Source organism: Linepithema humile, chromosome 5, assembly GCF_040581485.1.
Source record: "Linepithema humile isolate Giens D197 chromosome 5, Lhum_UNIL_v1.0, whole genome shotgun sequence".
NCBI lineage: Eukaryota > Metazoa > Arthropoda > Insecta > Hymenoptera > Formicidae > Linepithema > Linepithema humile.
The window spans coordinates 26,550,375-26,572,214 of NC_090132.1; the positions used below are offsets into that span (position 1 = coordinate 26,550,375).

Sequence of the window (21,840 nt, forward strand, 5' to 3'; positions counted from 1 at the left end):
TAATGTAGCGATTTTTTAATGCTACTATTTTTATATCTTTGAACATACTAATTTCGAACCGTCCCGTGTACATTATAATTTCTAACTTTAGCGACTTGAATATACTTTCAATATTTATTTTTTTCACAATTAATATGGCTCAAAATATCTTAATAAATATTAATTATATTACATATTCATACTGGCAATGCGACGTTGATAATGGTTAGACGAAGAAAAGTAAGAGCAATAGATAAAGAAATAATAATTGATGTTAAGTATAACAGTAACATGTTAGCAAAAGCGACAGTATTAGAGGTGGTAATAGTGATGATCCATATAATAATACTAATAATAATTATCTTACCTAGTACAATAGTACTAGTTGTAAATAACGCTACTAATTACAATTGTGTGTGGTAGAAGTTATATATATAACAATAGAATAGTATTAATTATAAAGATGGTGATGGTGGTGATTGTGATGGTAGTAGTAATCGTTGTAATAGTAATAATAGTAGTAGTAGTAGTAATTTTAATAGTAATAATAGCAGCAGTAGCAGTAGTAGTGATAGTGATGGTGGTAGTGATGGTAATAGTATAGTAATAGTAATAATAGAAATAGTAATAGTTGCAGTAGCAGCAGTATTAATATTAGCAGTAGTAGTAGTAAAGGTAATGATAGCAATAATCGTAACAATAGTAATAATCATAGTAGTGCTATTTTCGATAATAGTGAAAAAGTTAATAATAACGTTAATATTAATTATTATAGTAATAATAGTATTAATAATAATACTAATAACGGTAGGAGTAACAATAATATAGTAGTAGTAGTAGTAGTAGTAATAGTAGTAGAATTAGTAGTAGCAGTAGTAGTAGTAGTGTAGTTGTAGTTGTAGTAGCAGTAATAGTAGTAGTAGTAGTAGTAGTAGTAGTAGTAGTAGTAGTAGTTGTAGTAGTAGTAGTAGTAGTAGTAGTAGTTGTAGTAGTTGTAGTTGTAGTAGTAGTAGTAATAGTAGTGGTAGTGGTAGTAGTAGTAGTGGTGGTAGTAGTAGTAGTGGTGGTAGTAGTAGTAGTAATAGTAGTAGTAGTAATAGTAGTAGTAGTAGTAGTAGTAGTAGTAGTAGTAGTAATAGTAGTAGTAGTAGTAGTAGTAGTTGTAGTTGTAGTAGTAGTAGTAGTAGTAGTAGTAGTAGTAGTAGTAGTAGTAGTAGTTGTTGTAGTAGTAGTGGTAGTAGTAGTAGTAGTGGTGGTAGTGGTAGTAGTAGTAATGGTAATAGTGGTAATAATAGTAATAATAGTAGTAATAGAAGCACTGTTGTAGTAGTAGTAGTAGTAGTAGTAGTAGTAGTAGTAGTAGTAGTAGTAGTAGTAGTAGTAGTAGCAGCAGCAGTAGTAGTAATAGTAGTAGTGGTGGTGGTAGTAGTAGAATTAGTAGTAGCAGTAATAGTAGTAATGTAGTAGTAGTAGCAGTAGCAGTAATAGTAGTAGTAGTAGTGGTGGTGGTAATGGTGGTGGTAGTATTAGTGGTAGTAGTAATAGTAGTAATAGAAGCATTGTAGTAGTAGTAGTAGGAGCAGCACAGTAATAGCAGTAATAATAGTAATTATAGTAGTGGTGATAATATTAATATTAGCAGCAGAGCAGTAATAACTTTAATAATAGTAATAGTAATTGTTGTAGAAGTAATGATAGCAATAGCTGTTATATTTATAGTTATGATAATAATGATACTAATAGTTTCTTAATAATAATAGTGTTAGTTGTAATGCTAATGGTAGAAATAGTAGTAGCAATAATTGTAAGATAGTATAGTAATTCTATTAATAATATTAATAATAGTAGGAGAGTAAGCAATAATCTCGTAATATTTAACACGTCGTTGCAATTGTAATAATGATGTTTTATGTAATATAATCAACTGCATTGAAAGTACATTTAGCAAGAATATTAATATAATTTTGTATTTATTATTGATTTATTAATGCATATTTACTATCGTTATCATCGAACCGATTGATAGGATGTTTCCTTTTGTAGTAGTTCAGAAATTTTCTTGGAACGTACTCTTCTATATGTGCTTGTTTTAAAAATGTTACAAAATTATTCAATTTATTTCAGAATTTCTATAATTAATTACAGAAATTTTTAAACAAATTAAACAATTTATAAAATTAGGCTTCGTAATAATGAGATAAAAAGCCGTGCACGTTGTTTATGTTTAAAGTCATGTATTTCAGCGAATTAATCACGACTTTAACGACAAATAATGTGCATGACACTTTATCCCATTTCATAATACTGTTTGTTAATAATTTTTGTTTGTTGATAAATCCTAATTCTATTTGTATTATTGTTAATTGATTTAAGCATAATTTGGAAAAATAAAGAAATGACTAAATTATTAGATTTGAAAAAATAATAACAATATTAGACATACAGAGATCAATTGATATTATTTCAATAACATTTGAACAAAATTATATTATAAAAAATTTACATTTATTTTTGATCAGAGGAATTCCGTAACCAAATATATGTTCGTAAGATCAATGAAATCATAAATTGACCCTTAACAAGATTAGTATTCTCAGGTTACGTAAAATGACTAATAAAAATAATTTGTTTAAAAATCATCAAAAATTTGAGAAAAGTAAGGAGTCAGAAATATTTCATCACGAATTGTCTTAATTTTCATCACAAGTTAAGGGTCAACACTCATCGATTTAATAATGGGAAAGGAGCTAGCAAAATAAAACATTTGGCCGATCAGTGATCTTATTTTCATGATTCGAGTAACAAAATGTTCTTTAAGTATCCACATGACACCTTCACATCTTCTATCTCTGGTTCTATTTCGACCTCTCTGCTTTATACGATGTGTCCGCACATTCGCACTTTCTTCATATATTTCTTTTCTCAAGGAAATAAACGCAAACAGTAATATACGATATCTACATCTAGAATTCTAAAGTAGATATCTTATATTTTTTCTCGTATGTATGTATACATAATTATTGATTTATTTTAAATTAATTAGGATAATTGTTTTTCGAATATTTTTATGGAGCAACATTGGGTATTTAAACGAGTAATTCGTGTTTTTTAATTATAGATGTTTTAACAAACAAAATTATTGAGCAAAATTCATTTCATTTCTAAAGAAATTAATTTTTTTTGTTAGCTCTCATTACCTATGTTCTTTCGGTTATGGATGATAACGAAAGCAGATCCAAATATCTTTCAGCATTATTTGAATATAAAAAAAAAGAGTTTTTGTGAATTAGAGATACTTTTTCAAAAAAATTTTATCGTTTTATGAGTATACGAGAAATATTCTGTTCACATAAGATGAATGACGGAAAATTTGGACTGTTATTAATTTAACTGACTATCTTTTACAATACAAGTTAGCGCGTAGTAGTAGTAATAATTTCTTATTTTATACATTTTTTTAAATATACATTGTCGATGAAAAACTTTGTACAATGTTTGGACTTTATTCGCAATAATCATATTCGATGCTTATTTGTTCACGCGATAACTACTCCCTACGTCTTTAGTTTTAACATAACATATTTAAATAATTAAGCGGTTATTATCCGATAAAACGATATTAAATATCCACCTTGTCTCTAATTAGCAGCCTCTGATGACTAGTTCTCACTAGTTCTTCCTAATACTAATGCTAGCCTGAGCATTACGCGATGCCGCTACGTTTATTATCGATCTATTCGTTCGTAAATCTGTTCAAATCCGCATTTGACGGATTTTTCTTTAAGGTGGAACAGTTCGCCACCATTGACATTTCTCTCGCATGAATTTGTTTAGGAAATCCTTAATTTATTAATATCACTACAAAAAGAATGGCGCACACGCTTGCCGCTTTATTGGCACTCTCTATACACGGTTCGATTATTTGACATATGAGCCATACATATTGCCAATCCATTTTGAACGAATTACTTATGCATATCTTTGCGGTACACAAGATAACAAATTTGATTTTTTTAAGCTAAATCTATAAGTATTTATTTGCCGATGCACCTTGTAAGATATAATCCACGACTCTACATATAAATACGTATGAACTCGTATACTCCAAAAACGCGACGCAAAATCTGGAATAATCATGGAAGAATAATTTTTCGGCAGAGAGACGAATATCGAAACCTCGACACAAGATATATAAAGAGTCATCGATAGGAACGCGCAGCATATTATCTTTTACTCCAATGTTAGAGGGTATCGAAGCATACGGATGGGATCAGCGAAGATTTTCCGAAAGATTTTCGGAAGATGGATGAGGAGAGGAGTATTCCACGCACGGGAGCTGGATAAATGTTATTTCCAATTAAGAGAATTTCCCGGCTTCCGTACCTTTCTTCATTATTGCCGTTGATTATAAAATATAAATACTATTTGTACAAGATATTACGGTTTCGTACTTATTAAAAAGAAAACATTCGCGCGCGTATCGCGAAAATTTCACTACGAAAATAATGAATCTTTCGTTATAATACAAACACTGGATGAATATCATATTGTATCGCTACAACTGCGACTACGAGCATTGGAAGAATTGTTAATAGCGTAAACGAAAGAATTCAGTCACTCTTATTTCAAGATACAGAAAATTATAGTGAAAGAAAGAGAGAAGATGAGAGAAGTGAGAGGGGGGAGTGGAAAGAACGAGAGAGAGAGAGAGAGAGAGAGAGAGAGAAATATGAGAGAGGGAGTCAAACAGGCAGAAGAAAAATGATTCAGGCCATTATCCGTAGATCGTGGACCGTGTATCGACCAATACCAACGCGATTTGCACAGTTCATAATAGACCAAACGATAAGTATTGCACATTAATCACATCGCGTCCGACTGTTCGTATCAACTTTGAAATTATATATGTCGCTTTATCTAAATACGTTACATTATGTCTTGAACAACGCTTCTTCCGTCTTTGTTGCACGACACCGCGTGTAGACAATTCTCCGTTCTCGAGCAGGATAAGGCATGCACGGCGACGTTATCTTATGGCTATTCCAAGCGTCGCAAACTCTATCGCGGTAAACTACGCTATAAAAGAACTATATACTTAGTTAGGTTTTTTTTTGTCGCAATATGAAACTTTATATATAATATCCAATCCATTCCGATAAATACGAATCAACGGACTTCCTCTTTCCTCGATTACATTTCTGGGAAAGCGCTCTTATTCTTCTGCGTGCCCCGTAATATGGTAAATTAAGATCGAACTCTTAGATACTCTATTCTTCGCAAGTTTAAATCACGTAATTGAATACGAGACGTAACTGCCTGATTACTCTCGAATTCAGCCTCGGCCGCGACTTCGGAATAATTATTATACGCAACACTAAGTATTCCCGATCCTGACAAACACGGCGAGTTCGCGATTCTCTCGAGACTTTCCGTTCTCAGACTCCATTGTCACGGAGGGGATTTAGGGCCGCCGGATTTGTCTGCCATCACTTGCTGCTGCTGTTGCGATGATTGCTGTTGGGCTTGCTGTTGTTGTTGCTGTTGCTGCTGCTGTTGTTGTTGATGGGATTGTTGGTGTGACTGCTGCTGTTGATGATGATGTGACGAGGGATCTGTGTTCACTCCGAGTTCGTTGCTTATTAGATTACCACTGCCATTTTTGTCAACTACTCCGCTCGTATGCACAGGATGAAAATATCGTTCTGAAAAGAGAATTTTTTATTTTAAGCGAGAAAGAAATACAATATCGTTATTTTACTAATAATTAAATATATATATATATTATGTATTAATGAAAATAAACATTATTTATGTAGCAAAGAAAATATTACTATTTTCTGAGAGGTGCCTCAACAACTCAGCCTATTTCTTATATAAAACGCTCCGGCTCCAGCGGCCTGGCGGTAGTGGGGGAACAGGAGGCGTCGTCTCGGGAATCGGCCCGAAATGTGCAACTAATTCCGAGCACTGTTTTACGTGGATGGAGACACGAAATTTGACTTTACCTTCCTCCATGGCAGTTGGTGGCTCACTGGTGGTTCCAGCGATGATCGGCGCGATCATGTTGTAGTCGTCTTCCAAATTGATGAACGGTGCGGTATTCCAACGCGGTGGGACATTAGAGACCGATCTTTGAGTGGCCACCGGTCTCGTAACCGAGACAGGAGACGAGAATAGAGACAGATTAGTTGGCGAAATTACTCCGGACATCGAGCTGATGGTCGGATACGTGAAGATTTGCTGGAAAAAGACAAGATCAAATAATGCAAGAGAGAAAAAAAAATTGAATGTTCTCCGAAATGAAACGAAAGAAATGGCAAAAAGCATACGTATAACTCTGAGATAAAATTGAATCGAGAACAAGAAAGAACAAAAGGAAGAGAATACCTGTCCCGGTTGCGAATGAAAATGAGCAAACGTGTATTCCCTGCTGGTGTGTGGCGTAACGAGGATTCTGGCGGGACTCTTCCGTCCAGCGGACTCGACAGAATTCTGGCAAGCGGAACCAACGAGGCCGACCGCCGCGGCGGTCATCTGTTCCTGATTAGGGCCTAAGTCGGCCGGATCCGTAGGCGACGTGGAAGATGTTGGCGGCGAGCTGGCGGTTGTCGCTGCTAGCTCACCCGTCGATCTTATTATCGCCACCGGTCTGGCCATGGGAGCGGGTGGTGGCGGCGGTAACATTGAACTCGGATAATATTGCGGGAACTTTTGTATACCGGTGCGTGGTCCAGTTAGCTGCGCCTAAAAATAGATTTACAGTTTTTTTTTTTTTTTATTCTTCGCATAATTTATTATCCTTCTGGTGCAGATTTTATGTCGCAGGCGGAAACAATCTTCTCGGACTATTCTCTCAACCTTCGCGTTATTCTAAAATTATTCTAAATATTTATAAGTATGTATAATTTACCAACTACCTGAGATAGTTGTTGGGTGTTCTCGGCTTCTTGGCAAACAAACGTCACAAAATCCGAAAGAGTGTCGTGTCCGTTCTCGGGGTACTTTACCACCCCCGTTGACCCGGGGTGCTCCGGCTGATAGTAAGCGAGCCCAGACATGCTTTGACCGGAGCCACCGGTTAGTCCTTCGTGAGGCGAATGCAATCCTGAAACACAATCCCGAATAATCATCTGACCTGATTAATGATCTCAGTGTCACGGCGAACCACCCCCTTAACTTAACACCGTTCTTTCCTTACCTTCGCGAGCGAAAAGGAAACATTTTGCTTAAAAAAAATTTTTTTTTTCTCTTTCTTTTTGTTTTTATTAATCGAAACTGGACGAAACGTTTGTATTATCATGGCCTGTTTAAAAAATCCTATCTGTCTCTTGAAATCAAAATATTAGATCTTTCTACGCGAAACGGCTCTTTTCATTAAAATTGCGACCCCTTATTATGATTTTTTACCTATCACTCTTCGGAAGGAGAAATTATTTCGTCCAATTCACCTCACGCTTCACTGTGAATCTATTTTATCCGGGTTTATCGCGCTTACTTTTCGATATTATTTCGACTGTTATCGACATTCATGTAATTGAATAATTGGCAGTAATTGTCGTTATATTTTTATTTAACTTAGCTTAATATAGACGTATCGATTTTTTTAATTACGATGATAAATCGCATTCGAAATCGCTTACATATGTATTATGTACGCGTATTTAGACCGAATCACGAAATTGAGATAAGCCGTAATATAAGTTATAAATATCGAGGTATAAAGAGATTTTCAGCGAAATAGTATAATCGAGCTAATGAAAATAAAATGCTAGGGTAAATCTCTCCCCGTACTGTTCCACCTTTTCGGCGACATTGTAGCTTAGCCCAGTTTCGTAACTGATACACGCATAAATATACAGATAGATAGATACATGGACAGTTAGATAAGGACAGAAAAGTCGTTGTTACCATGAGCTTGTTAGGGGGGTGGTTTTAGTGACGCACAGAGAACTGATAAAATCTTGATGCTTATACCGTGGATACAAACTATGTCCCGGAACTGTCGCAGTTTCTTTCAATTACAGATTCTTCGATGAATTTATGAAATCGTTTTGCTTAGAGAAAATTTTACGGAATCACTGTTGACATAACTCTTAATTCCGCACATTCAATACTTTGGCCACCGGCCAAATCAAGAGTAAAGTTTCTCGGCAATTTGCTTAGAATTAGTGTCTATTTGTTTACGCCTTGATATTTAATTTGTCGCAATCTTTTAATTAGTTCCGTAGTCGGATATCCCGTGAAATTTTCACCGAGTAGTTATCGACCTCAGATTCGTCAAAGAATTTGTAGATGGAAAAAGATACGATAGTTCTGGAACTCTGTACATATATAATATATGTTATATATTCATCGACGTACATACATACACATATACATATGCATTGGATGATGCATTCCAAGCGTGAGACCGACTGGATGAAATGTACGTTTGTAAAATACATTTTAATATAACGTGAGTCAAAATAGATTGCGTATGCAATAACTGTAATTAATAAGGGCTCGGTTTATCGGCAGTTCTATCGCATTTGGTGCTGCAATATATTTCGAATGAGACGAGTTAAATCCTTATTAAAAGAAACTACAACTATATTGAGTCTTTAATTTTAATTGCGAATTGTTTAATGTATAAATAGTATAAAGTTCTTGAATAGCGTACACAATTTATTTTGTGCATGACATAGATAGTAAGTGTACGCATAATACGTGATAAAAGATATATACATGTACGTATGTAAGTGTGTACATGGACACACAAAGTGCAACAACATAGTGCAAACATCAAACAAACAGCAAGATAACAACGACTAAACAACACATCAAAAACATCAAATTAACAACAACATCAACATCAATACAATGATTAGAGTATATATAGATATATTAAACAACAACACCAACATCGCAACGATAATAGTGTAGGTAGTACCGTACGGAAAGGGCATAAACGTTTAATTAATATATTCGACATGAATTGAATGTTAATCAATTAAGTAAGTCAATTAATCCATCCAGCATACGACATATCCAGAGCATTGGCCGTGTGACAGTGAGAGTAATATAGAAATAATATCGAGTGAGATGGAACTAAATCATAGAGTGCTTAGATAGACGCAGCCTTGGCCGTAGCTCGATCGATTATTAAAATTATTTCGGGTCCAAATGTAATTAATAATAATTGTAAAAAAGTTTGCTCGCGAATGTCATTTCTCAGAGATAAAATTTGCTTACGTTTCAATTGTAGATATAATTTAATCCTCAACAAGGTACAAGATCTTACAAATTCAGAGCTTGAATATTGCCTTATATAGATTTAACTCTTGTTCCTGCAAATTAATTAATCAATACAATAACCTTTTTCTTTTATTTTTCTTAGAGATGATTTTATTATTCTTGAGATAATTAATATGTTTGAATATTCTTCGCAAAGTTCACCAATTGTCAACTCGTTCGCGTTAATATATTAATTATTTTAGCATCGTCTAGAATAAAATCTATATTTCAAAGTTATAGATTCTTTTGCTCGCCGAGCCGCGTCAAGACTGTATCGTCGAATTTATTACGTGAATGGGTGAATATATATATATATAATGGGGTTATTAAATAAAGACAAACGAACAGATTGACAGACAAAACAGACCGCCAGACAGACAGACAGACAGACAGACAGACAGCAACAACTAGCTTGCTAGGTAGACCGTACTACGCATTTAGCAAGAAAGGCCGTCCGTCTGTTTATCCACCCGTTTCCAACCACTATATCTGCCTTTACTGCATAATACAGATGATGCTTCCAAGTGTTATAAGAAACTTAGTTAGGGAGTAACGAGGAAATAATTACTCTTGATTATAAGAAGTAACCATTTTTTAATTCAAATTAGGCGGCCGTTAACAGGCAGATCGGTCAGACGGACAGGCAAAGAACTTTATAAAGAGAATTATTATATGCAGATATATATATATATATATATATATATGACAATACATACATAGATGATAAAAATATATACCGTATGGAAAACGAGAGACCACTATGTCGATACTCTTAAACCGTTTCACTTTTTTTTAACGTCATATTGTTTTTTTTTTGTGTTCAAAGTTAGATAACAAATAATGTATATATATATATTTTACTTTGTAGTCTTATTTGTTGACCGTATTGTGATCATTTGTATTAAAAAGAGAAGGAAAGGGGGGAGACAAATCTCGTTAAAGGAGAGACGGCATGATACGCGGCGTAACGTTGTCGAGTTTAGAGTAAGCATAGATCTGACTAGTCGGACTAGTCGCGATCGTACTACTTAATCGTTCCAAGCCTTCAGCGAGTAAAACCTTCGCATGACTTGTTCCGCGCGCGAAGACGGCTTGCAAGCAAGACCGATCCGATAGTCGCAGAATCGATACGAGGGAAAAGGGTGTAACGTGTCGTAGAGATTGTCAGGACGTACTATTGGTTCGGGTACCACTATTGAATTTACGATGAGTCACAGTACACATATGTGCATGTCTCAGCGATTTTTAACGCTGGTAAATTCCGTCATTTTCTTTTAATCAATATATTTATATGCATATATATACATATTTTTTTATGTATATGCAACGAGCTGAATAAATTCGCTCGTGAATGAGTTATTACCCAACTTATAACACATATGCTAGAATATATATTGGAAATTAAAAGTATCGCTCTGTTTCGTTACCGTTCGGCGACGGTAGCGAAAGAAAGTGTAGACGAGAGATAGAACGGTCCATTTTCGGCTTAGCAGTCAATGGAAGTATCGCACCAACGATCGTGCACATAGCTGCAGGCGGATATATATGTATATATGTATATAGGTAAGGAGCACAGTATGATGCAACACCGATCTAACACATATATTGTCATTAGTGCTAACATAACATTCTTGCGACCATGAGCGCAAGCGTTTTACCATATCGCAATCAGACGTCAGGCTGATTTCTCGCACTAAGGAGGACTTGCCTGATAAACAGAGGGTCTTGGATTAATTCACGTAATTATGTTTGACTCCCAAGTCATTCGATTTCCCGTTTAATAATATTATTCGTTTCTTTTTAGTGCTACTTAAGTGCTAAAGACATCCATAAAATGAAGGAAAAATATTTGTTTCGTACTACGACGGCTTCTTTTCATGCGCTTCTTCTCTCTTTCCTATTTTATCCTGTCTATTATATCTCAAAAAAAAAAAACGTTTCTCACTAATTATCTTGTTCCTGTATGCGATATATCGGGTTTCGATCCGAACGTCAGGGAATTAGGCGTTATTGTAAATGAAAGGTTGATTAGGATCGTGTTTCTCTATTTATGATGTTCTGTCTGCGAATAATAACAAAGAGAAAATGCTACGATGATGGATGTATATACATATGTGTATATATAAAATAAATAAAGCGCGGAAAAGAAAATAATTACTTCGACAAAAAATGGAGAACATCAAGTGATACGTTCAGCGCGTAAAATGTAATTTCTTTTAATGGAAGGAAAAGGTTTACAGTCAAATCTTTAGTATATATAAAAAATAAACATTCTAATTTTTTGTAATATATATTTGAAAAGCAGAATTGTTATGAGTATAAACCACCAGAAGCTTCAATGGAGTAATTTTCAAACTTCCAGCTTATGCATTGAATCCTATGTAAATTTTCGAAGTAATCGCGTGCGTCAATCCATAAATCTCAAAGGAAGCTCAGTTGTGTAAAACCCCACCATCAATACATTAGTGTGATACGTTCGAATTACGCATAAACAGAGATGAAATAGAAAGATATATAAGTAGTTGAATAAATGATTAATAAAAGAGGAGAAAAAAAAAGAGAGAATACGTGGATAACAGTAATTTACTGTGCTCTAGAATAATATTCTTCCTGAGTACTTAATTGAGAATACGCAAAAATTGCGAGCAACGAAATAATTAAATGGTAATTATGGAGTCAAAAAAAGAGAGAGAAAATGAAAGATAGGAGGTATTTGCAGTAGTAAATTTACAGAGTTGATTCTTGATGAGAAAATTGGAGCGTATGTTCAGGGGAGGTTGACGATGTTTATAACAGTTTATAATGTAAGCAAATCCCACATGACGAGGGATATTCGGATGTACTTTTAATGCACAGAACAGTACTTACGACTATGCAAATGTAAACACCTACCAATCCACAACACAGATTTTCGACTCATTTGACGACTATTTCAAGGCCCTACTCTTGGCAATGATTATTTCTTCATTGAGAATTTATATGCCCCATATGAATCTGGTAATTTTCCCAGATACGCGCAATTCTCACGACGGTATATCCGGACAGTAGGCACACTTGCGTGGATGATCTTATTATTTATTATCAAAGATAGAATAGATTGGAAATTGGAAACGATTAATACAAGCTTGGTTGAACGTAAGGTAATCTCGATAATTCTTAATGTCAAGTTTTATATCTAACACAATGTAAACGTGTCGTGCTAGTTGATACAAGCGTAGAATCTGAGAATATGCAATTTACAATCTTCCATTCTCTTGCGATGCAGTTAACAAATAATGGTCCCGTAATGTGTATGGCGCGTACAATGATAAACAGTCGCGTGCGTACAAGTGTGTGTATACATACATATACATATAGAAAGAGAGAGAGAGAGATAGAGAGAAATATATAGAGAGAGAGAGGAAAAGACAACAGTCAATAACCAGTCACAAAGTACCTTTTAGTCGAGTTAGCGAGCTTCTCTCTACACTCAGGGTCAGACTGAAACAGACATCATGACGCGTCATTTTTAACGCGATTCATTAACACCAAGTCGTTGATTGGTAGGTAGGTTGGATAGCTTTATAGGTTGATAGATCGAGAGGTTTTAAGATATCGATAGAATTAGTAACCCGATAAATCTGCCTTGTCAGTAAAAGTGGTAAAAGATAAATGCGAAAATTACTTGCAACCGATACGTGTAAATTTGCATTGTGATCATTTAATGTTACTCGTCTCTCACTCGTTGCGACGAACACGCGTCGTGTAATTTCTACGTAGTATACAATTACGATATATATATATATAACGTCAGATATGTATATAAATATAATTATGTATTGAGAATGTGTGCCAAAGCTGCTATATATTTTAATGGCCGTTTCTTTATTCGATAATTTTGAATTATTTGATTTCGAGATCTTAGCCATCATTTTTTAATCTATAATATTAATTATTTCAACAACAATTAACTTTCAAAGGAAAATTATCAATCGAAATGAATAAAGCAATATGATTTTTTAATTATTTGTGTTTTCGAATCAAATATTAAATGGACCAAATTTTTCAGTATTTTATTATCTATATTCAAAAAATATTGATATCTAAGATAATAAAAAAGCCACTGCATTTTTTATTTGGCTTTTAATATCGAATGACTTCTAGTAGATGTGTGACTAGTAAATACATATTGGTATATTTTCTATATATTTTATTATTTATATATATGTGATTAGTACCAGTATAATATCGGTCAGCCTTTCTCGCCTGAAAATTCGATTATTTATGAAAACATAATGCCTATATCGTCTTCGTACAGATATCTTTCTGGATGTAGAACAATGATCGTTAACATATTGATTGCCATATCAATTGGACATCAGTGACAAATGTTATGTATATGTTACACGATTGCAAATAAACGCATGTGCGGAAATGTTTGCATTTTGAAAGATTAATATGAGCTTCATGCGAATAATTATAAACTGGAGAGACGATCGAAAACTTCGCGATAGTATTTCTTTTTTCATTACACATCGACTCATCCACTTGATGCACTAATTTTAACTTAGGTTCATCTCGCACTAAACATTGAAAATATTTAGTGAAACTTCTTTAATCGACATTTTTAAAAGTATGTATGTAGAAGTACATATTGCGTAACAGACGCATGAAAAAAAAATAGCGTATTGAAAGAGTAACACGTAATCGCCCATCGATATATACATATATCGATCGCGATACATATAATAATTAGTCATTGATGAAATATTAATCTGATTCTTATACTTGACGTGAAGCGCACTGATGGCTTTGAAAGCATGGCCGACTTGACAAAGTTCGGCATCTCAGATGCGTGTTAGTTGACTAGTTAAAATTACTGGTCGCCAAACATGCGCCGCAGAGCCGTGCACGCACGCGGGAGACAAAGAGAAAGAGAGAGAGAGAAAGAGAGACAGAGGGTGGAGGAGAGAGATATTGAGGGCAGGAAAGAAAGAGAGAAAAAAATAATGGTGAAAGAAATTAAAAATCGTGTCGTGTCTTAGAGGGTAACAGCGTACCTCGATAAGAGACATCGCGAGTTCGATGGTACGAAGGTATGTTGATATGTCGCTCGTTGATGACTATTTTTTTTTTTTTTTTGCAAATTGTAATCAAAGGTGCGAAAGTTTCTAGTATCGAAAAAATCAACACCTCTACAGAAATATACTTACTAACGCAATACACACACGTTATTCGTCACATATCTTAGTCTGGGTCCTATCCGCAAGAAAAGAAATAATTTTTTTTTTCCTTAAAATACTTCATTTAAATCATTCAAAGACTTCTAGAAGCAGTCTGCACGGAAATTGTGGCTGCTCAAAGGTGATATAAAAAATCCTGTTTGCTACCGTTCGTGATTTTAAAGATGTTTATATTAACTATCTTATAAATTACAATGTTCGAAGCGAGAAAATACACAAAAGCGATTTTTTTGCGCGACTTAAGTATCTCGTTAATATAACCGCTTTAGCTTGATAAAACAGACTTATGAATACATTATAAATTCTTCAAACAATATTCCGGAACGTAGTTAAAGTTTCTGTCAGCTTTAAGAGATGCGAGGTGTTATATAGCAGAGATTTGTATATTTTCCTGGCTTGCATTTATATTAAACTAAAGCGGTTTTGTCAAATACGAGAATTGTCCACGTATATTTTCTCATTTCAGACGATATTTCTTCGTCTCGATTCAAGATGTGGCTGACTTTAGAAATTTATATGAAAAAATTGCTCGTAAAAAAAAAAGTATTCTTTCTACGATATCTGATTCGTGAAAAGAAAAAATGATTTTTGGAAAAAAGAACGTATCGCCTAGTTTTATGGCGGCAAAACTGTAGCAACTGTACTCGATCTTCATAGTATTAGAATATGCAGATGTCTCGCACACCCCTCCCTCATGCAAATTACCGGACAGGAGCCAGATTCGAGTAATTCGCAGCGTCATGAAGTAGACGATTCGTAAGTCTGAAAACCGGCGAATACATACCCGTTTGCGAATGCGGTGATTCTATTCCACGATGCCCATCCTCTGGCCTAAGAACCGACGAGAACGTCGGCGCGCTCGAAACCGAGACTGTCGGCGGCTTGTCAGTCTTATCGTTCCTTATTAATTGATGAACCGGTGGTGGGCCTGCGCATAAAATAATCCACATGGTTTTCCAAGCGATAAATCAACGGGCAATGCACCGCTCCGGATGTCGACGGTAACGTCAAACGAAATCACTGTCTAAATCTAAATGTAGCAATGAGAAAAAGACATGTAACAACAATCTTATAGTAGAGCAGTTTTATTCGTCGGAATGTATTGTTCAACTTTTAAATGCCGCAACTGTTGAATTATTATTTACGATATTACCATTATGTTAAGAACAACGTACGATACGATTGCATGCTCCATTCCGCCGTTAATATAAAGAGAAACGTATGTACAATAAAAAAAGATAAAAAAACGACAATGCAGTTGGCATTGATCCAGATATGCTTATTGCTGAAATTTTTCCGTGCATATATCACGCTCGAGAGAGTGGTCATTTTATTTTGATTGTAAATTTTGTCTATCTCCTCCTCGATTGACATCGTCCTCTATTTTGCCGAGCGGGATTATTCGCGCGATTTTTCTTTTACATAGTTGATCGAAAAAGTGAAGAAAAATACAAACGTAAAATAGAACATATTCGGGGAGAAAAGATAAAAATTCGAAAATTAATAATAAACCAGAAAATATATGATTTTATTTATATCTGTAGTCGATATATAAATGCGGGAAGATATGGATAAAAGTTTTCCATCGATTTAAAAGGACAAAGTTGACACAACGGATTGGATTGAATAAATAATTTCCGCGCTCGAGTCCTTTTCCGCTTATGCGACGTGAACTAGTTTAGCGAGCTTCGGACACGGACGACGCCGCGGCTACCGTTCGACCCCGACTCTGTCTACTAAAAATAAGGGCAAAGGCAGATTTTGAAACTCACTAAAGCTAGCCGCCGGCTGAACGTGATCCGCGGTCGTGGCTGCGGATGGAGGGGTGTAGCTGCTGCAGTAGTACGGCGGGTGCTCTATTTTGATCGCGTTTATTTGAGGCTGCATGTCGCTGAGGTCATGCAGTATGGACGCTGAAACCAGACACACATTAGCAGCTACGATTCCTCAGCGCGTTCGTACGTGTGTCACTCATTTTCGTTGCACTCTTCGGTATAATCGCGAAAACGGCGCTTCCGCGCTAAAAAGAAAGGGAAAAACGAAAGAGGAAGTCTCTACTTTTAATAAGCATAAACCCAAGGAATTATTCGCGAAAACAAAGCGGTTCCTTTAACTGCTGCGTAAAATGCACGTAATGCGCATCAATCTGCGGAACACGAAAAATTCTAGCATACTGAAATATAACAAAAGACAATCGATGTATGATTAATTGATTTCATCTAACATGGCCACGCGTCTTGAATGAGAAAATATTAAATGCAAAAATTGAATCGAATTATTTACGTTTGTAATGATTGTACGTTCGATTTCTAACGAATGGCGTATTGCCATTCAGAACTGCTTGTTATTATTGAGATTGCCAATGATGAGTCCACGCCGAAAACTCACGTATATCCTTTCCAAAAGAGTAACGGCCCGTCGCAGAGTTCAAAGCGTTTTGTCATATGTTTAACATATCTTGATACATAATAATACATCGTGTTTCTTGCGGATTAAACAGAGTAGCGCAATTCAAGAAGAAATACACCGACGTTCTTATTTATCAGGATGCTTTCAAAAGGTCTATTGCATTCAGCCATTCGCCACCTTTCGAAAGCATCCACAAATTACCGCGAATGAATCTTGACAGAATGTTAATCCAGAGCCGAATATAAAATTTCGCGTGACACAGACACGTGAGATACGTATATCGCGTACGTCTAACGAAATCCGTTGCATGCAATATCAGTGGAAGAATTTGAGTTCGAATTTGTGAGAAATTGTAGCGTCGTACCTTTTGAAAGCATCCAGAGCTCTTTGGAGCTGAAGACACCTGTCGCGAGGATCGTGTCATTGCAGACAACACCGTTATATAGTTCGTGGTATCCTGTACCTGGGAACAAAACCCAGCGAACAATATTTAATATCCGCTCCGAACCGCGATCTAATACTAACGAGTTCGGATGTGCGTGTATAAAAAATTATCCAACCAAAAAAAAAAAAAAAGAAAAGAAATGCGTCAATGAGCTACTATAAATGAACAAAATTAATATAATTATGCGAGTGTAAACCGCGAAATTGCGTGAGTACCTTTTCGACGCCTGTCCTCCTCCTTGCTAGCGTTACAGATGCCATTCAGAACTTCTATAACAGAAAAAAATACGGCAAATTCGATGAATTAATGTAGAGCGATTCGTTCAGAATAATTAGAGCGCGTTTCGTTCTTTTCCACGGTATTTTGTTTTCCAGAAGTTGAATATCTCGATATTGCGAAACGTCGCGCTTAATTGGAGAAATTTGCGCAATTATTCTTTCGGTGAAAAGCGCGTAACATTTTCGCTGTTGCACCGCGTTTTATACCACCGGCGTTTTACGCAAATCTCATTACGCAACGTATCACCGAAATACTCGAGGGTCCGGAATGTACAGCGATTTCTCGAGGATTGAGAGGGGTAAAGAGCTGCTTTCTACACCGATAGAAACTTGTGTTTTATTATTCAGGTTGCAAATAGTAAGCAAAATAAAAAAAAAGAGCGAAGACTCACATTAAGATTTCAAATATCTGATTGCGTCGCGTGTATTAAAAGAAAAGGTTTGCGCCGCTCTTTTACAAGCGATAATCAGATATGCAATATTTAATAAATTCTAAAATTACATATATCTTGAAGGCACATTTGGAAGTATTTTATATAATTAGTTTCAAATAAAATACAGGACAAAAGTGTGTGAAATTTTGTTAGAATTGTGCGACTTAGTGAGATGTGCTTCCTTTGTTGCACGAAAAAGACGGAATTTCCTAGCTAAATCGCGAACTATTGAAAATTATAATGAAAACACTGATCAGAATTTATTCTTTAAACAAATAATAATTTCTTTGCAAAATTTAATCTCTCTCTTTTCTTCTCTCTCTCTCTCTCTCTTTACTCGAGATTCATAGCTATCCAATGCGCGTATATCTCTCTTTAAATGCAACGGGTGTATCGTTTTCGGCATTCGAAAATCAATCGAAATGACGTGCAACGATTCCTTCACAGGTACAAGAATATTCAGGTATTTTCAGTGGCATGAAAGAAAATCAACGTATAAGCGAAGCTCTGTGAGCTCGCTAAAGATGTCCGTTGCCTATTTATTTATAGAGCGAGCATACAGCGGCAAGCATGGTCACGCGCTTGCGTGCACATTTTCTCCACACGTTCATTCGGCACACTGCTCGCGTCGATGCGAAGACGTAAGACGAGAGAGAGAGAGAGAGAGAGAGAGAGAGAGAGGAGGGGGGGAGAGACACGTACACAGTAACATGCAATAATAATATGACACGCGTAGACATTCATATATACGAATATTGCTGATACAAATATTCGAAGCACCAGGAACCGCGAGAAAGGTCGCTTCGTGACACGGAAGACGTGTGGGATTGCTCCCCTTTTCATGAATCTTCTTGAATTCTGTGAGATTTTTCTACTTCTTACATTTGTTAAATAAATTACATTCGGATTAATTAGGTAACAAATACAAAAAAATAACTTTAAAAAAATGAGAAGAGTAAATTAGCAATGACTTTTATATTTGCCAATGCTGTTTTTAAAACACTGTTCGCTAACACTTGTTTTCTAAAGTGTGTGTTTTGGCGCATTAAAAATTGAATCGAAGCTATAGCTGAGTAGTAGCTATATTTATTCCAAGAATTAATCATTGTTCTGTTAATTGCGCAAGTACCATCATCCTCTATGAAAGTGTTAGACAGAAGACAGGTGTCCGCGTTGCTACACGATACCGTTTCGTTTCAGTTAACTATTTTGGAAAATTCAAACGAGAAATGCTGCGTTGTCCTTTTAATAGCTTGATTGCGTGACTCCGCGTCTCCGCATCATCCTAAATGTCAAAATTTCGTTATAACTTCGCGAAGTTTAATAACACGCTCGATCGAAGTATGTTTTTACGCATCGAGTGTTACATGACGCTTTTCAACGGCATTTGTTACTGTGCAATATAATATATTTGTAGAATACGTATAAATAGGTATTTGCGCAATGTGCAGTTAATGTAAACATCAATGCTATGTTTTCGCTTTCTCGAACCATCTCCCGGATTAGATCGCGCCTAATTGTGAGTCCCGAAGCGAGAGCCCGCGCGAATCGACACTCGGTCGCGCGTCCTTATCGTTTATCACTCTTACCGTGACTCGTGATAAAATTGGCGAGATAAAGATCCAATTCTCGGACGGAGACGTTGATGTGATAAGGATTGACGCAGAGTCCGGGCTGCGCGCATTCCGCAGTCTTCTCCAGTCGTTCCCCGTCCGTCGATTCCAACGGAATCGCCTTGAAAAGGATCACCATAACTAGGTCCAACCTCCATACCTATCGCAAAAGAAATCAAACGTTCGATAATAACACCTTTCGTTTCTTCTGTTCGATGAAAGAGAAAAGCGAGTTGTTGGAATTAAAAAAAAAAAAAAAAAACGAATAAATGAAATCGAGTCGATTCTAGCGGGATGAACGCGTAAGTTCGATCGACGTACCTTGTCCGCCTGACGAAGGCAATCGATCCGACGCATTTTGCCCTTCTGATCAGGATTGCTCAGAACGCACATTGCTGGTCTCTTTCCCGTAATACTCAGTACAAAGTCCTCCCGGTATTCTTGCGTGATATCCTTCCGTAACTTGCCAAGAAGCCGCGAGGCCCATTTCTGTTTTACTTCCAGCTTCTCGTTCTGAGGAATGGAAAGGCATTGTAATGTACCTCGCAAACAAGAGGTCACGATTATTCATTAGCGATTCATACGCCATTGTTGTTTATCGTTGATAATAGAATGCTTGCACATATTTCCTTTAATTGAGCGGTAGTTAAAATATTCTTATTCGGCGAAATTAAAAATTGATATATTTAGACAAGATAAATTGAAAGTACTATTCACGTAGTCGGATTTAGTCTTATCTCGTTTTGATGTGTAGAAGAACGATTGGAAAACATATTCCAGTGGTGTTCGAGCAGCGTCCGATCTAAAAATTTCGTCGAGTTTGTATAAAGTTTTGCATGTCCCGAGCGAGAGAGAATAGCGGCTAGCGACAATCTCGAAGAGGGACGTCTTTCGGCGAGCGATATGCAGCGCACGCGTGCGACCCTCGTCACACTCGGAATAGCAAATACACGCATGCATAAGATCCCTGAGAAATGCATTGAAAGTGCGTGGAATGCATCGGAGTACTGCGCGCGATCTATCTCGCCTAGCCCGTTTTGCTGCGCACGTACCGACGCGTCCGTGCACTTCGCTTCGTACAACTTCGGCGAAAGACCTCTCTAGTTCACGCGTTCGAACTTGCCAAGCATCACAGTCGCATTTCGCGTATGAATAACGCTAATAGTCACAAATATTCCTTAGCACAACTTTATATGCCACGATGAATGCAACTAGACAAATATCGGCGGTGATTGGCTTTTATAAAAACCGATTTATACGAGATATCCTCATAAAACTAATTGTAAGCGGCAAAAATTGATATATCTATTGCGCAATGAATTAATAATTTAAAATACAGTTGCTATTATGCGATTCTTAAAGTTGGCAGTCAGTTTAATTGGCAGCAAGCATCCGCAATTAAGTGCAGTAAATTGACGATCGTTCGGATTTACCGTAATGACTGTCAGGCGAAGAGTGGTTAGAACGTATGCGTGTACCGTCGCACACATCGACATTCCGACATTTCCGCCCGAATAAAATGTCAGGCACGTTCTTGCACGCGCCCTCGCGCACTCGCGAATAAAGCGGATAAGAGTGCATTCGCGATTTTTGCTCTGGTGCGCCGCGCCACGGCGGAGAAAGCGCATCGCGCTTACGGTGCATCCTGCGTATACTCGGATATCAAGTATGCCGAATGCGAAAGAGAGCCGTGTGTTCACGGGAATTGTATCGAGAGTGCATACATCGTGACATGCGTACGTGCTATCGCAAGGCGCGGCAGGTTGCTCGCCGGATGACTTGCTCGCGTTAGCAATTTCACACGCCGCGATCTCACCCCTCCTATTTTGGCTCTATCGCCACAATTGTACGGCAAAAGAAGACAGTGACGCCACCGAAGATACATCGCAAATTGTTTTTATTTTGCATTGAGTATTTTGCTAGGCGAGATAAATTAGATGTGTCATTCCTGATCTTATTTGGCGAATAAGTGCGGCGACACCTGTCGCGACAGCTGCTGCCAATTTATTTCAGATTAAATATGACTGACACACTGACACTCTCCCTTCTTTTCTTTTTTTCTCTTTTTTTTCTCGCGCGCATAATTCCAGAAATATACACTAATATTCTGTCATAGTCTGACGGACACATCGCTTTATCTGAGCACTTCGTCGCTTGTTAACAGCGCATTAATATTCGTCCGACGTT

At 36.5% G+C, this 21,840-nt stretch overlaps 1 protein-coding gene across 6 annotated transcripts in view; it reads right to left on the bottom strand.

The window, feature by feature from the left end:
• Positions 1–2,419: 2,419 nt before the first annotated feature.
• The window catches only part of LOC105667409 (nuclear factor 1 B-type-like), a 29,649-nt gene continuing 10,228 nt past the window's right edge, over positions 2,420–21,840 (bottom strand). For 3 of the 6 annotated variants that reach the window (XM_067355060.1, XM_012359194.2, XM_012359195.2), the window contains 10 exons: positions 19,975–20,166; positions 19,630–19,813; positions 17,544–17,597; positions 17,248–17,346; positions 16,247–16,387; positions 15,259–15,402; positions 6,894–7,084; positions 6,367–6,723; positions 5,985–6,219; positions 2,420–5,681 (listed from right to left, as the gene is read on the bottom strand). In XM_067355060.1, coding sequence (XP_067211161.1) covers positions 5,428–5,681; positions 5,985–6,219; positions 6,367–6,723; positions 6,894–7,084; positions 15,259–15,402; positions 16,247–16,387; positions 17,248–17,346; positions 17,544–17,597; positions 19,630–19,813; positions 19,975–20,166 — 1,851 coding nt within the window. In that variant the 3' untranslated portion in view covers positions 2,420–5,427. The remainder of the gene's footprint in view (positions 5,682–5,984; positions 6,220–6,366; positions 6,724–6,893; positions 7,085–15,258; positions 15,403–16,246; positions 16,388–17,247; positions 17,347–17,543; positions 17,598–19,629; positions 19,814–19,974; positions 20,167–21,840) is intronic. The other 3 variants (XM_067355061.1, XM_012359197.2, XM_012359196.2) reach the window with 3 other exon arrangements.